Raw genomic sequence first — 16,496 nt, 5'->3', positions numbered from 1 at the left:
GGGGAGCAGATGCCACAAAGAGGATGCTCTTGGGATGGGGGTGGGAGGAGAGGCTGTATCTAGCCTCTGACCCCAGAGCTGCAGGGGGAAAGGGTTATGGTGGCTTGTATGTTTAGGCATGAGTCCTGGGGCACTTCACCACCACCTGTGGTAAGCTGTACTCTTCCAAAGCAGCGCTCCCAGAATTCTCAGTCACCCTTGTTGTTCAGTTGCTAAGTCGTGTCTGACGCTTTGAAACACCATAGACTGCAGCATGCCAGGCTTCCTTGTCTTTCACTGTCTCCCAGAGTTTGCTCAAGTTCATGTCCACTGAGTTGGTGATGCTATCTAACCATCTCATCCTCTGCCACCCTCTCTCCTTTTGCCTTCAATCTTTCCCAGCATCATGGTCTTTTCCAATGAGTCACTCTATAGAGAATTAAGGGATAGGAGAAAGGACGGGGCTCTGCTCTCCCCCTTAACTGTGGGTGGGGTGAGCAGTGGAAGGCTGGAGCAACAAGCCCTGGGAGCTGGCCCCGAGTGCCAGGGCTGGGTGGGAGGAGCACACTCACCGTCCTCCTTGGTCTGGATGTAGAGCACGCTGCTGCGCACGCCATCCCCAGCCTGGGTGTAGGCCAGCACCTGCACGCTGTAGTTGGTGAACTTCTCCATGCCTCGCAGCTCCACCCGCTCCCGCGTCGTGGTGATGTTCTGCATCTCGCCCCACTCTGCCGGACACGAGCATCCTCTGAGTGTGGCCCAGGCTGGCCAGGCCAGGCCACGGTCCCCCAGCCACTGCCCCTCCACCAGCCTGGGCTCGGACCTTGACTCCATGGTGGTGGCAACGAGGGGGACCTTTCACCTCAAGGTCATGGTTGCAGACTTGCGACACTGCTCCTAGGCTGTATCTCTCCCCAAGTGGCCCAACCAGGGTGACCCACAGATGCCAGCTGGGCCTCAGCCCCTAGTCAACCCTGCACCAAATTCAACTTAATACTCTATAAAATACTTCTAGCTCTCTATCTCTCCGAACCTCACTTCCCTGTCCTCCACCCACCCCTCTCTCCATGTGAGGGGCCCCAGGAGTGACTTGAACCCAGAAGGAGCCTTGGCCAGGTGGACAGTTGGCAGCTGTTTCTCTTGGCTGCCCAGCACCTCTGAGAAATGGAGTATTTCCTGCCATATCAGTAAACAAGGATTTCACAATCATCATTCTAGCCCTCTAAACCCTTGAATCCCTGAGCCCTATGGGCACTCAGGAAAGAGAAGAATACCTGGGTGACATGGCAGATAGGTTGTAGCCACTCCCTACAGTAAACACTGAGGAGCTCAGGATGTAAAAAAATGCAGGATAGGGAGCTGCATATGAAAGGAATGATTTCCCTGAGTCCAGACTCTTGCACCTTCCCATACACAGAAAAGGGCTAAATTCCTTAACTTGGAATGTCTGGCTTTCTTTCATTCACAAAAATACTTTTGACCTTCAGACTACCTGGCCTTTGTGGCAAAACTTCTATATAACCTCCCCCGACCTCCTTGGAGCAGTTCTCTCAGGGCTACTTGAGATGCTATCTCCCAGGCTTGAAGTCCTGAAAATTCCCACCCGAAATATTAATAACTCTCAACTTTCAGGTTGTGACTGCTCTTGAAGTAGACACCTCCTTGGGCTCTCGGCTCTCATAGGCAACAGATCCAGGTGGTATGACCTGTGACAGGCTGGGCATACCTGGACTGGCACCCTGAACTCTTGAGAGGATAAAGGGTTAAGTCCCCATTCCCTTCCCCCCACATCAAGGACATCTTGTCTGCAAAGAACCCGTAGAGAGAACATAGGTGAGGCTGCTGGAGTGACAGCCATGGCCGGGAGGGCCAGGCCTTCCTCGGGCTCAGCGAGGACCCGTCACCCTGGATCTGCAAAGAACTTGCTGTAGACGCTGAAGAGCTTAGGGAGAGCATCCCGTGGGACAGCCAGGGTCTCAGGAGGAGGAAAGAAGCTTCTGCGCTGACAACCGTCCCCCTGAGACTACTGGGATTTTTTAGAAAACAGCCCCAGACACCAGCTGAGGACAGGCTGTGCGGAAGACAAGTGCCAGCAAACCCACCCTGGCGCCTCGCGAGGGACCCGGTGCAGGCAGAGGCCTGGTCTTGGGCCTAGCTGCAGAACGGCCACAGTCTGCCAGGGTCCAGAGGGTGAGGACTCCAGGCCCAGCCTGAGGGGACTCTGTGTCAGTGGAGGAGGGCCTCAGAGGCCCAAGAAGTGGGACTTTCCTTTTCCAGGAGGTCAGAAACCAGAGGGGACCTGTCTAAGACTAGAGCCAGAGAAAGACGCAAGAGGAGGGCAGCCTGGCTGTCAATTCCGGGGCCTTTGGAGACTAGCGAAGCTGATGCCTTCCTCACCTGAGGGCTGAACTGGGGAGCCACAGGGTTCGAAAAGGGGGAGCGAGTTCTGGAAAATGAGGACCCTTCCGTTTTGTGGCTCAGCACAGATGAGATGAGGCCATCTCATCGCATAAGGCCCGGGAAGACCTGCTGGCCTCCGCACTCCTGGAGGAGAAGGTGGAGGCGTGGCAGGGAGAGAGAATTCCTATCAGCAGTGCCTCTGTGTAGACCAGAACCTGGGTGGGGGCCGGGGAGGGCAGCTGGCCCAGGGGGCTGGCTGTGGGCCGGAGTCCCAGATTCTCCAGGAGAGAAGGAACGGGCCAGGCGACCAGTGGCAGAAGGCTCAGGATATGGCGAGGCAAACTCGCGTCCACAGTTTGGGATGCTGGGCCTCTGGCTTGTGTGACTTCCTGGTCCAGGGCTCTGCTGCATCAGTGGGCAGGGGCTGCTGTGTCTGCGGGGCTACGCTGGCCCCTCCCGTGGGAAGGCACCCAAAGGGCTGGGCCACTGTCTTGGCTCTCCTCCCTCTGCCGTTCCTTCCCCCAGCTCCACTGTGCACGCTTCCCCACTCTTCTCCAGGTCCTGGGCAGCTCAGCTGCACAGAACACAGGCCTCGCCATCCATCTGGCCAAGGGACCCTGCTTCCTCCTCTTGCCCCTCAGTCCTAGGAGGTGACAGCTACCTGCTGGTGCTAGTCCCCGGGGCCCCAGCTTCCCTCCACACTCCTCTGAACGCAGCGCCTTCATGAAAGTCTCAGTTGCCCCGTTTGAGTATACCACCTGTTTCCTGACTGAGATGGCCACAAAGTCCTCATACCAACACATTCCATCAGAAAAGCCAATGTGTCCCTCTCACCCCTTAAGCCACTGCCCAACATCTTGCTGAACAGGGGCAGCTGGTGTCTGTCCCCAGCAGAAAGGTGGCCGTGCACACCACCTCTCACTCTGGCCCCTGGCTCTGGCACTGGAATAACAGGTGCAGGGGAGAGGCTGGACCTCCGCTTGACATCCCACGGGAAGATGCTCAGCTCTAAGTGTGGGCCTCCAGCAACCCCTGGCCTCTCACCCCACGAGCCGGCCACCCCCCCCAGTAGACTCACCCCCGTCAACGTAGAGGGACCAGAAGATGACCCGATAGCCTTTGAGGACGCCATTGAGAGTGCTGCGCGGGGGCTCCGACCAGGAGATGACGGCCACGTCGGAAGTGATGGACAGGGCCCGGACATTCTCGGGGGGCTGGCTGGGAACTGTGGAGGGGAGAGCCAAAGGGCCTGGTCAGGGAGGTACAGGACAACACGCACGTGCAGGCAGGACCCTGCAGCCTGGCCAGAGGAACCTCGGGTCACACAAGTGGGAGGCCCTCCTGACTCAGTGAGTCTCGAGAGTTTGGGCTGGTGGCTGCGAAGGGAAACCAGTCTCCTTCCCTGAAAATTTGGGTGAATAGAGATCTTTCCAGCTTGGTTCCTGGGCTCTGGCTGGCATGTTCCTGATTCTGGGTAAGTGCTCAGGGAAGAAGGTGACACACTCTGGGCATGAGCTCCTGGGGGTTCACCAGTGGGCACCATAGCCCAGGGAGCCCACCTCCACTGCACGTAACAGAATGTGGAAGACCAAGCCAGCCCTGGGGGGAATCTGTAACTGATGCTGTTATCTGATGGCTGCCAGCCATGTGTGTCCCTGCCCCTGTGCCAAACTGAAGGGAAGGAAAAGAAGGAAAGAAGCTCTCAAATAACTCTGGGGCAGGAGAGAAGAGGGCCCTCAGACAACTTTAGGACTTCTGGAATCACTGTACTTTTGTCCCTTGTCCCTGCACCCAATGCACCGAAATGCGCTGGGTGAGGGAAAACACTAAGACCAGCCTGGGTGGCCCACCCTGCCTTTAACCCTCTGCATCTGAGAACTTCACCTAAGTCCCAGCCTCTGGGGGTAGCCCAGCTGCAGCTCGCCCGTCTGAGACGAGAGACAGGAGTGACAGCAGGCCCCAAGGAGCCACCTGGGCCAGGGACAACTCTGGTGGCACTTCCACTGGTTTCCGAGGAGCTCGGGGCAAAAGGGAAGGCCACGTCTGCTTCGCTCTGAGTGGGAGAAAGGAGGCACAGGCTGGATGGGAGGTAATTAGATCCCATTGCCCCACAAGAGGCAACTCTAATTTTTATGAGCATTTAAATGATAATACATCATCCTAACGATCCTCTCTGAGAATGATTATTGTTTCATATTACTTAGGTGTAAAAATATAAGCACCATGTAATTAGGGACCCAGTGTAATAAACTAATACAGATCGCCCGTTCGAACAAAATGAAGGTAATATAATTATGGAAAAGACACTATTGCTAAGGCAGGGGCCCTTGAATACCCCAGGAGGAGTGCTAATATTGCCAGGAAACGATCAGGATCTGACAGGCTAACGAGGGCCTTAATTAAGTATGAAAAACTGCTGAGCAAATGCTGCTGGAAACTTTCTTCCCCCTCTCCTCCTTTGTTTGGAAAATGTCTCCACAGCCCATGCTGATCTCTCCCTGTTGGTGATACCAGACCCCCTGTAGCCCCCTCAAAAGCAAGGGATGTGGGGCCCTGATGGAAGCAAGGGTGGGCCTGGCCAGGTTGGGATGGTCCTGGAGGATGGAGTTTAGTGTTTGGTCAGGTGTGCTGATATGGACTTGGGGCAGCTGTTCCCCCTGGAGGTGACTTCCCTGAGCATCCTGCATCCATGTCGTTTGGTCTTGCATCCAGCCTCGCTCCCAAGCAAGAGGGTAACAACAGGGTGAAGCAGAAAAGAGTATGGGATTCAGGGTCAGGTCTGGATTTTGACCTGGGCTCTTCTTCATCAGATGGGCAATTCTGGACAGGTTCTTAACCTCCGTGAGTCTTGGGTCCTTTTATGGGCAATAACCTGGCTGTTAGTGCTCAGGTTCTCACAGGTGCTCCCTGCATGAGCAGCATCAGCATCACCTGGGAATTTATTAGACACGCACATTTTTGGCTCCCACCCCAGACCTGCTCAAACAGAGCTCTGGGGGAGGGCCCAGCAATCTGTTTACAACCCTCTGATGTGCGCTCAGGTTTGAGAAGCACTGTGTCAGAGTACTGCTTGGGATGGCACCGCTGGTACTTAATGGTGACAGGCTGGTCTTCTTCTATCCAGCCAGGCCTGTGGCCAGCAGCGGGCGGTGGGGGATGGGCTGGTGAGGATGTGGGTTGGTGGAGGGGGTGAGGGAGCGGATGGTGTGTCGCTCAGGTGCTTCTCTGGACCTCTCTGCATTCTATGCACCTTTCCCCGCTTCTGTGTTCTCCCTTTCCCCCAGGGGCTCAGTGCACTGACATCTGCTCCCTCTCACAGCCTAGCTTGAGCCCCAGAGCAATTAAATGGGAAGCTCTGGGGATGAGGCCAGGCATCAGGATGTTTAAACTCCGCAGATAATTCCAACTTGTAGCCAAAGTTAAGAACAACTGATATGAGTTAGTCTACTGGTGTTAATCTTCTGGTGTTTCTGACCTGATGCATCCTCTCTCCCAAGGGTGTCTGCGTTTTCAGAGAAAATGAGGTACGGAGAGGACACTGCTTAGCAAAAGGAATGACTCTCTAATGGTAGAATTCTGGGTATCTGGATGGCCATGGGGCAATGGCACCATGTTTCCAGGGCAGTCAGTTTTCTCCCTTTGCTGGGGGAAGGCTCAGACTCAGTGACAGGTTTTAATCTCATACCTTGGTCTTAGGCTGGGGTATCACTAAGGAAGCTCTATGTATTCTGCTCTTTGGGGGGCTGTGTCCAGCCTGGCTCCATCTCCTGGGGTGGGTATCAAGGGTCATGTCTCCTTTCGTTTCCTAGTACAAGCTCAGGTAACAGTGGGCTCTTCTCTGTACTTGGAGAGCAGGATGCTCCTGCTGCCTCTTAACCCTCTCCTCCTGAGAAACCAGGCCCCATCATTCACTCAAAGTTGGAGTCCTCTCCAATCCTCAAAGAATTCAGTTTTAGAAACTGGACTCCAAATCCTCTGTCCACGGACCTTGGGACTTTGTCACTCCACAGCCTCGTCTCAGGTCCCTAAAACAGATGGTGGGCAGCTTCTAGCTCAGAAGTACAGAGGTAACTTGGCTTCTGCCCCTTTTCCAACCTGGAGGGCCTAAAGGAGGAGAAACAGGACCCAGGGTGTAGAGGAAAGAGCTTGGGGAGAGAGATTGGTGAGGGGCCAGGATGAGGCAGGAGGGAAAGGTGGAGGGAGAAGATGGATGGAGAGTCGGAGATGCACAGACAGGCACTCAGACAGACCAGCAGCTCGACAGAGACCGATGGGCAGAGCACTAGAAAGCGATGGATAGAGCCAGCCAACGGATGGAGAGGCCCGGAGGCCTAAATGGACCAAGCATCCCTTGAGAAGCCAATGGGTGAGAGGCGATAGAGGGATCCACAGGATGATGGGGCCCAGGAGTAGGGAAGGGCCCCCAGCCCTCCCTGGCAGCCCTGTGGCTCTGCCCACAGCTGAGATCTGTGCCCACTACCCTCTACTGGCGCCCTCACCGTCCTCCAAGGTGGTGGCATTGATCTCGCTGGATGAGGGCCCCGTGCCAGCCCGATTGAAGGCCTGGACCACCACGCCATATTGGGCGAACTTCTTGAGGTTGTCCAGGGTGTAGACCTCGCTGTCCCCGGTGGCCTTCATCTCCACGATGCTGTACTGCCCGTTGCTGCCCGGGCTGTTTTCTCTGTAGCCGATCTGGTAGCCGCGGATGACGCCATTCTGCAGCTCCTTCTTGGGTGCCTGTGAGTGTGGGGTGGGAGGGCGGTGCGGGGAGACCAAGACACAGTGACATTCTGAGGGGATGCTCTTAAACCCAAAGGCAGGGCATGTCACTCACTTGCTCCCAAGCCTTCCAAGGCTCCCATCTCACCCAAAGTCAAGGCCAAAGGAAAAGCAACCCAAGTGTGCACAGACAGGTGAATGGATACGGACGATGTGGTCCATACATGCAACGTGATATTATTTGCCCTTAAAAAGGAATGAAACTTTGATAAACTCTACAGCATGGATGAACCTAGAAAATACATTAAGTGACATAAACCAGACACAAAAGGAGCAATACTGCATGACGCTTCTCTGAGGTGCCCAGAGTTCCCAAATTTACAGAAACAGAAAGTAAGACAGAGGTTACTGGGGGCTAGGATGGCTGGGCCAGCAGAGTTTCTGTTTGGGATCATGAGAAAGTTCTAGAGATGGACAGTGGTGACGGCTGCTCAACGCTGTAAGTGTACAATGCCATTGACCTCTACCTATGAGCATGGTTAAAATGATCCGTTTTATGTACATAAAATGGTATGGTACCACAAGTTAAAAAATAAAAGAGTCCTTGACTGTGATGCGAGCCCAGCCCCTCTTGGAACGGGACTGCCCTTGACATCCTGGCCAGCGGCTGGGGTGCGTGGAGAGCCCAGGCCTGAAGCCGGCTTCCGGATGGACAGAGATGGAGTGACAAGGAGGGTGACGGGGGGACCTCGGAGCTCTGCGGGAATGAAGGGCTGATCCCAAGGGGGTAGGCCAAGGGAGAAGACTCCACTGGCGTTAGTCTTGGGGTGGAAAATACACTCTCACCCCCAGCAGGAACCCTGATACACAACCAGCCACACACACAGGTGTTCTGAAAGAGAAAACATCAACAGGGAAACAGACACAGACATTCTTGCATATGATCGCACACACACACAGAGGATCTTGATACGTCCCCTTACATCTGGAACCATGCACACACACATCCAGACCCATCAAAGCAAACATCCCAGTACACACCTACCCACGGCCAGAAACATACAGACTCACAAATAGAAACCGGCTCCTTTAAAGAGGGGACATGCCCATCTATATACTGAGAGAGAGCACACACACCAGTACATAGAAAAACAGCTTGAATCAGGGTTTTAAAGACGATGCAGTTAATTTAAAAGCCCACCTTTTACGGTACTAAAAAATAGTGTGATCAAAAACAATTAAGTTAGTAAAACAGCTCATTTTTAAAAACTCAATGAATGTTTTAAATGAACTGCATTTTTCAGCTCACTGTTAACTCATATAATGAAGTTTTAAATTTAACTTAATTGTTTTGAACTCACTAACTAGGTGTGTGTGTATTTAATTGACTTGACTTTTTGCTGATGCCTGAATAATGTTTCTCTCTGCACTTGGACAGTCCTGTTTGCTAGTTGGTAAGAGGGAGAATTTCTGAATGTGGGTGTTGTATCTATACACTCAGGCTTCCCAGGTGGCTAAGTGGTAAAGAATCCACTTGCCAGTGCAGGAGAGGAGGGTTCAATCCCTGGTGGGGAAGATTCCCCTGGAGAAGGAAATGGCAACCCCCTCCAGTATTCTTGCCAGGGAGATCCCATGGACCGAAGAGCCTGGCAGGCTACAGTCCATTGGTTCACAAAGTCAGACACGATTTAGTGATTAAACAACAGATAATCTACACACTCACACATTCAGGCACTTATTATAGACACAAACATATCTTCAGAGTGTTCTTGTCCTCACACTGACATATACTCTATTACACATCTGTGCAATATACAGATATATACAGTGATGTATACAGCAGTGCACAAAGACACACACCTACACACCTAGAGCTGCCTGTACCATAATATTCACATCAACATATACTGGCAGAGGCCTTGGGTAGGCATTCAGGCATACCTTGCTACATACATATAGATATTCACACATTTTTACAAATCTTGACATATCTTCCCTCCCTCCCTCTCTCTCCCTTCTCCCTGTATGGCCCCACCCCCTTAAACAGGCATACTCAGGATTTAAATCAATCTTAACAATATTTCTCTGAAGCATTAAGAAATCAATAGAGCTGATTGCAAATTTATGTCATAAAGCAGTGGTGATCCATCTCAAGGAAAGAGTCTTAAAATGAAGTGACTTATCTTTCAAGTGAATCTTTATTTTTCATTAATCTGTTTCTTGGTGTTAAAAAAAATTCCCTTGAGAAGTCAGCTCCCAAATTTATTGATAGGCTGGTTCATTCTGAAGTTCTAACTTTCTAATCAATTTTATTTTTCATTATGAGACTTTGGAGAAATAAATCTGATTCTAAATTTTTATCGACCTCCGGGTTGGAGCTTTGTAGCCAAATGTCTCAGAGGTTTACACACTTATTCATTCCCACCTCCTCCTCCAGGCTTCCTTGGAGTATTCTTAGGAAACGGATGCAGAGTCAGGATGCAGATAAGACTCGGGGTCTAGACTCCAGGCTTCACTCCCAGTTTCTGAGGGAAGCTCTGGCAACCAGATCTGAACCTGGAGGGAACCAGGGCTCCAGGTATCTATCTACCAGGAAGGCTGGTACCCAGGGAGGACCAACTGCCCAGCCTCTGTCCCACTTTTGTCCTGGTTATTTCTCTGGGGCGGGAAGGAACCAGGCTCTGCCGCCGCATGTGCGTGTGCGTGTGTGCGTGTGTGTGTGTATGTGTGTGTGAGTGTGTGTGTCTGTGTGTGTGTCTGTGTGTGTGTCTCTGTATGTGTGTATCTGTGTGTGTGTGTGTCTGTGTGTGTTTGTGTGTGTGCATGCCAAGACATATAGTCTTTTTTCCCTTGTTTTTTAAAAGAATTGTTTAATTTTTTGGCCACATCACACAGCATGTGGGATCTTAGTTCCCTGATCACGGACTGAACCCGGATCCCTTGCAGTGGAGGTGTGACGTCTTAACCCCTGGACCACCAAGGAGGTCCCAAACATACAGTCTTTTTTAGGGAAAATACTACTAGACCCTTTTGAATCTCTCTGACTCTCAAGCCTACCTTTATGAAGGGACCAGGAGGAGGACTAAAGTGCCTGGACTTTTTCTACCAGGAGTTAGAGTCAGAAAATAACCTTGGCCTCAGAGCCCAGATGTAGATGAGGCAGCCCCCTAAACCCTGCCGTTCAAGAAGAAGAGCATGAATGGGCCTCAGGAAACTGTGTTCCTGACCTCTGGACAGGGGGCTTCTGTGGGCGATATGGCTCCAGACTATGTGCAGTGAAGCTCTGCACCTGGCATGGCTTGGATGACCACGGCGGTCACCTTGCATGGCCTCCTCTGATAGGAAGGAGAAATATCTCTTCTGTCCATTCCACAGGAACAGATAAGTTAGTGCAAGAAAACACCCCAACACTGGAAAATGCAGCAGGAAGCCATCAGAATGGGCAGCCCTTCTGCGCCCATGCCAGGGATGTGGTGATGAGGCCAGGGTTTCCCAGGAAAGCATTCCTCGGTCATGCTCAAGGTTATGCTGTTCCTCTGCCCTGCTGTGGAACTGCCTCTAATATTTCCCATCAGTGACAGTCTTCGGATACTTTCTAGATCTGCAAGTTTCTTCCCCTTAGAAATGGCTGTGGCGCGTAATGGATTGTTTTCTCTACGCTCCGCCTCCCCCAGAGTTAGGGAGGGCAGTTATTTTTTCATCCTGATTTTGCAGAGGAGGAAATCAAGAAAAGACCAAGCTCCCTGTTGAAGTCTTGACCATGAGAACATAGGGTATGGTTTCACCCTACTTCCCAGCTCTAGTCACAGGGCCAAGACAAGGGTGAGACCCTGTCATTTCATCTCCTGTTATCCATAGAGCCCCTTTGAAATGTACACAAAATCAATTCCAGCTCTAGATATATTACAACCTGTGGGGTTTGTAGGACAGACCAGCATGGTGAAAGAATCATCTTCTCTCCTTGGCACTGACAAATTCTTCATCCCACTCCAAGCACAGGCCTCCATCAGAAAGCCATGGTGGAGAAGGGAGTGGGGATCGGTGGGGGACCAGTTCCTCTATCCTCCTCTCTTTCCACTCCTTCAACCTCATGTATTTAGCAATAAACAGTCATGGGCATTGCAAGACACCAGACACTAGCAAGTCTGTTGGGGCTTCATTTGAAGATTAAGGATGGGGAGGGGAGAGAGGCATTTAGGGGAAATGCTTTTGACTTTGCTTACCTTCCAGGTCACTTGGATGCTCTGTGAGGTCACTGGCTGCAAGGTTACATCCATGGGAGGCCCATCAGGAGCTGGGGGCGGGGGTCAGGAGAAACAATGTTATGAGTCACGTCTTGGAAGAAAAGAGCCCTATGCCCTCGGTCCCATCCTTGAGCTGGAGGGCTGCTGCAGAGAAAGGAAAAGCTTGTCTAAGGCAGCAGAGAACTTCTGTTTGAGTCCCTCTTGAGATGATCATAGGGTTTAAATTTCCTACTCATTCTCCATAATTTGCTGAAAACATAGCAAATAATGACTATTAAGTATGACTCCACATTCAGCAGGTTGGCAAAATTTTTTTTAAAGTTTGATAGTACAAAGTGCAGACCAAAATATGAAGTGGCAGGAACTCTTATACACTAACCATGGGAGAGAAAGTTGGTACAACACTTTGGAAAACATTTTGGCTTTTTTTTTTTTCCCCTTTCAGTTAAAGGGAGAAGTTTGTCCATCTGATAAGTCTGTAATTCTACAACTGTTTCTATTCCTTGGATGGGGAATGAAAATAGCCAAATCATGCAGCTATACTGAAGCTCACAAAAAGAATCTAGACTACAACAAGGAAAACACAAGAGAATATATGAAGTATTATTTCATGCGTACATTCTATTAGAACAGGCAAAACTAAACTGTATGGCTATATGTACATATACTAGTGAAATGTATGAAAAAGAAAACAAGGAAGCTGGGATATTTGTTACTTCAGGGGGAAGGATGGGGTTGTGGTTGAGAAGAGGTATATAGAGGGCCTCTGGGAAGTGATAATGAGTGTTGGTTATACCAGTTTTTGCTTTATTATTATGTGTAAACTGCACAGGTATATGTACTTTTTGGTATTAATTTCTATTTTGCAATGACAATAAGGGAAATCTCTCTTAAATTTTCAGGAAAACTTCATGACAAAAGTCACAGGAGATAATCCAGGGCACTGGTACCCCCATCCTTTGCAGATCTGTCCTTGCCAGACAGGCTGGGGCCAGTGGAGTGGAAGCAGAACCACGGACAGCTCCTGAGAGCATTGCGTCTAGAACCCCATTTGGAAAAGGTCAGGCATAAGAGTCTCCTGATCCACAGGGAGACACAAACACACACCTTGGAATCTCCCCCCTCTCCTCTTCTAATTGCAAATCCGCTGCCAATGGACAGGGTGGGTGAGGGCCCCAGATGTCCCTGATCTCCGAGCCCATGGGCAGGGCTGACAGGGCGAGGTGCTCACCAGCCTCCTCAGTGCTGATGGTGAGCTCCTTGCTCGGCTCGCTGCGGCCAATCTTGTTGAAGGAGTACATGCGGATGCTGTACACGGAGGCCGGATGCAAGTCCACGATGTTGGCCTGGTTGATGGTTGGGGAGATGTTGCGTGTGGACTGCTTGAAGTCCCAGGAATCTGGAGAGAGGACACCCACTTCTAACCTCAGCCAGACAAACTCCAGGACCCCTCTCCAGCCTCAAGCAGCAGCAACATCCTAATCTCAACCTAGATGCCCAGAGAGGTCCTGTTTACAGAGACGGCAGCAAGAGAATTTCAGAGAGAACTGTTCTGTTCCATGAAGTTCAAGAGATCAAGGGATACCTGAGGATGGGAACAGGAAGTCCACTGCTTGGGGAATCAGGAAGCTTAACGCTTCTCTACCCAGGGCCGCCTGGTAAACTCAGACCTCAGGTGAGATGTCTCCTATGGCCCCTTCCAAGGCCACCAATGCTTGCTATCTCTTAGGGTCTCATTGGCCAATGCCCTTTTCCTGGTCTCTCACACCACATCAGTGATGTGTTGTAACTGTGAGACGCCCCCTCCACCCACGATTCCAGTGCAGGTGGGGAAGCCAGGTCTTATCCCCCTTTCTCCTCCTCTGTGTGTGCTTTGGTATTTCTTTTCCCCATGCATTTGTGTGGTGGTGGTCTTGAACCTAGGCTGTTGAGGGGAATAAACCAAGTCGCAGAGTCCCTAGGCAAACCCCTTCCTCTCTCACCAGCAAGAGAATGGTCTCTGAATCTCTAGAGTCAGAAGCCAACAAAGCGATGAGCATGTTCCCAATTCATCCAGGGGGACTGGCAGCCCATTCCAGGGCTAATGTTTAGCGAAATTGTAGAATGTGAAAGCTACCCGATAAATACCACTCAGGGATACTGTGACAGGAAACATTCTGCATCTCCAGAGGAACCCATTCATTCATTCAATGCATTTTTTCCTGTGCACCTACCAGGGGATTCCAGAGAGAAATGGAAGGGGTTGCAGGTACAGCAATGTGTCAGCTAGTACCTTCCAAACCCAGAATTCATAACCAGATTACATGATTGGCACTTTGCTTTGAAAAGACAAAAAAAGGCAAAGCAAAAGGAAACTAGCTGATAGTGGGGCTTAAAAATCTTCCCAGGGCACGTCCTGATGTGACTATTCAGTCTAATTTTCCATGTCTTTTAAATCCACAGTAGAGGATTCTGAAAATTGTCAGTAGAAAAGATTAAATTATATTCACTACAGTCTAATCCCTGAATCAGGGAAGGAGGATGGCATATTCCAGAATTTTTTAGGAAGACTCTTTTTTAAGCTAATGCCTGGTAAACCAGGGGGATCAGTTCACCCAAAGAGACTATCCCATCCCCCAGGTTCTGGCTAATTGAGGTCTTGATGCTTTTCGAAACATCTCTTTCAGCCACACCAGCTTGGCATCTGTGAAGAGCACTGGCCCAGTTCCCCATCTGCAGTTTTGCATTTAATTCTTTGGTTTCATGAGCCAAAGTCACAAATGGCAGACTGTGGATGCTCAGAAAAACTGTTTATTCTCCTTGTCTTTTCAAAACACCCCAACTGCCCAAAAGTCACTGGGGATGGGAGGTTAAGCCAGAGTCTCAAACATGCAGACGCCTTCTTGCCGAGGATACCACTTTGGTTTGGGAGGAAATGGGTTAGTAATGCGGAGACAGGTGTCCACTTCTCTCTGTGGCATCCTGGGAACTGGTGCCAGCTCACACATCATATTTGATTTGCCCATGTTTATAGGAGAGGGACAGCGATCATGAGTCAGTGCATTCATTTTTGATGAGTGCAGGCAGAGGAAGGAGACCCAAATGATGTGCCTGAAAACTAAGGGGCTAAAAAAAGAGGTGCTAATATTTACCAAGCACTTGTGATGCGCCAGGTGCAGTGATGACACCATTTACTCCTCATACCTTTCCATGACGTCAGCACCATATCTCCATTGTACAGGTGACGCTGATGTCATCAAGTCCGATTTCTCACTTGGCCTTCCAGGTATGTTCAACACTTAAACCTGTCCCTTCCCCAAACACTCTTCTCTTGAGTGCCTATTAAAACTGTCTCTAGCTTTTCCTAGGGAGTCCCTGGTAGCTCAGCTGGTAAAGAATCCACCTGAAATGCAGGAGACTCTGGTTCGATTCCTGGTTTGGGAAGATCTGCTGGAGAAGAGAACGGCTACCCACTCTAGTATTTTGGCCTGGAGAAACTCCATGGACTGTATATCACACGCAACTGAGCGACTTTCACTTTCTAGCTTTTCCTAATTTCTTGGGTTATCTTTTCACTTTGCAGGTACATCTTTCTTACCTTGTGGTTCAAGTTCTTCAAGGCTCCATCCTATGTTCTCCTCTCACTTCATACATTTTTCCCACCCCTGGATTCTATTTCCGTCTACACACAGAGAAGCTCCCTGAAGGCAGGAACCTTATCTACAACTTTGCCCATCTCACCCACTTGGCACACACTGGGCACTTAAAACCTACTGTTGGTTTTAGATCAGAGCCCACTTTGTGGTCCTGGATGTTGGACTTGTGGTTCCTCCACATTTTGCAGTCACAGTAAATACCCTTTGCTTTCCCCTTGCTTGCCTCCTCTCTAGCTGCCAGTCATAGGAAGACTGGGGGGTCCCAGAGAGGGGCCCCCTTTTTTCTGCTATTGCCAGTGATTTGCAGGTGGATTTGTTCTTGTGTTCCCAGATCCCCTTTGATGTTGGCACAAAACAGCTCTCTCCCCACAGCCCCTGCAGGCTCATGCATCAGAGTCAAATTTGGAGGTCTCTCGCTGATTTTCCAAACTTGATCGCTGCCATCTCTCTGACCTGAATAGCTGAAATCAGTGGCCCTATTTTCTTCCCTTTCCTTTTCAGCTCTCAGAGTACTGAGCTGGCTTTGGTGAATATTGTCTCTTTTAATATTCCCTTTCATATGAGCCTGGCTTACCCAGATTAACATATTTCATTAAGGGCTCTCTCTCCCTTTCTTCATCAAAGGGTTTATGATGCAAAATATTCTTCTTAAAAAATAAGGAAGCGGCTGGGGAGATGTCAGTGCCTTCTAGTCAGTGGGCTGCTTGCTGGGAGGGGACCTGGGGGCTTTGGTATTTCAGGAGACACATTCACTGTAGAAGGGAGAGCGTTTGGACAAAAGCCACATCTGGAGCATTCAGCTGCCTGTGCTGGGGAAACAAGTCCACCCTGCGTCTCTGATTTCCTCCTTGCATCACAGCTCTGAGCCCACCGCGGTGATCTCCACTGCACCAAGAAGGGGTTTCCTGGATCACTGCAACCACTCACCACATCCCAACACCAGACCCTCTGGCAGCCCCACTCCCACACAACACCATGCTGCATGGGGCTGGCTCAGCCCATGATGGCTGATGGCTCCCACCATGAGGCTGCCTTCAGGGCCATCCTCAAAGAACCCATCCCTGCTCCTTGCTTGGAAAACAGGGGCAAAATGTGGTGTCTGCATTTTTAAATCTGCGCAGCGCTGTCTGATAGATTTGTGTGGACGGTGCTATTTATCATTCAGCATTCATGTATTATTACTCTGCTGCCTAGGGCCAGGAGAAGTCAGCGTGAGCACGATGGCTTAGAAAGGGCAGACGTGGTAATTTCCCTGGGAAAATTACCATGATGAGCAACATGGCAGAAAACCTGGCAAAGACACAGTTGTGACAAAGAAAGGGGGTCAGGGACAGATGTTCCAGCCACAGGAGGGTGCGGTCTGGGGCAAGAGGGAGAGGGAAGGGACAGGAGTCACAGCGTGGGGACCCGTGCGCCAGGCTCTGTGTTAGGCATGGGCACATAAATCTTCACGCTCACGTATTCCTCGAAGCCACCTTGGATTATGCGCCACTGTCTGTACTGACAGATAGAGATG

General features: G+C 50.6%; 1 protein-coding gene across 1 annotated transcript in view; it reads right to left on the bottom strand.

Moving 5' to 3' along the window:
* DSCAML1 (DS cell adhesion molecule like 1) overlaps nt 1-16,496 on the bottom strand; it is a 364,704-nt gene that overhangs the window by 29,130 nt on the left and 319,078 nt on the right. Inside the window, exons 15-19 of the mRNA XM_018059732.1 lie at nt 12,577-12,744; nt 11,325-11,395; nt 6,879-7,119; nt 3,458-3,604; nt 552-707 (exon numbers count right to left, since the gene is read on the bottom strand). Coding sequence (XP_017915221.1) covers nt 552-707; nt 3,458-3,604; nt 6,879-7,119; nt 11,325-11,395; nt 12,577-12,744 — 783 coding nt within the window. The remainder of the gene's footprint in view (nt 1-551; nt 708-3,457; nt 3,605-6,878; nt 7,120-11,324; nt 11,396-12,576; nt 12,745-16,496) is intronic.

Source organism: Capra hircus, chromosome 15 (assembly GCF_001704415.2).
Source record: "Capra hircus breed San Clemente chromosome 15, ASM170441v1, whole genome shotgun sequence".
Classification (NCBI taxonomy): domain Eukaryota; kingdom Metazoa; phylum Chordata; class Mammalia; order Artiodactyla; family Bovidae; genus Capra; species Capra hircus.
This window is presented reverse-complemented; position numbering and strand designations above follow the sequence as displayed.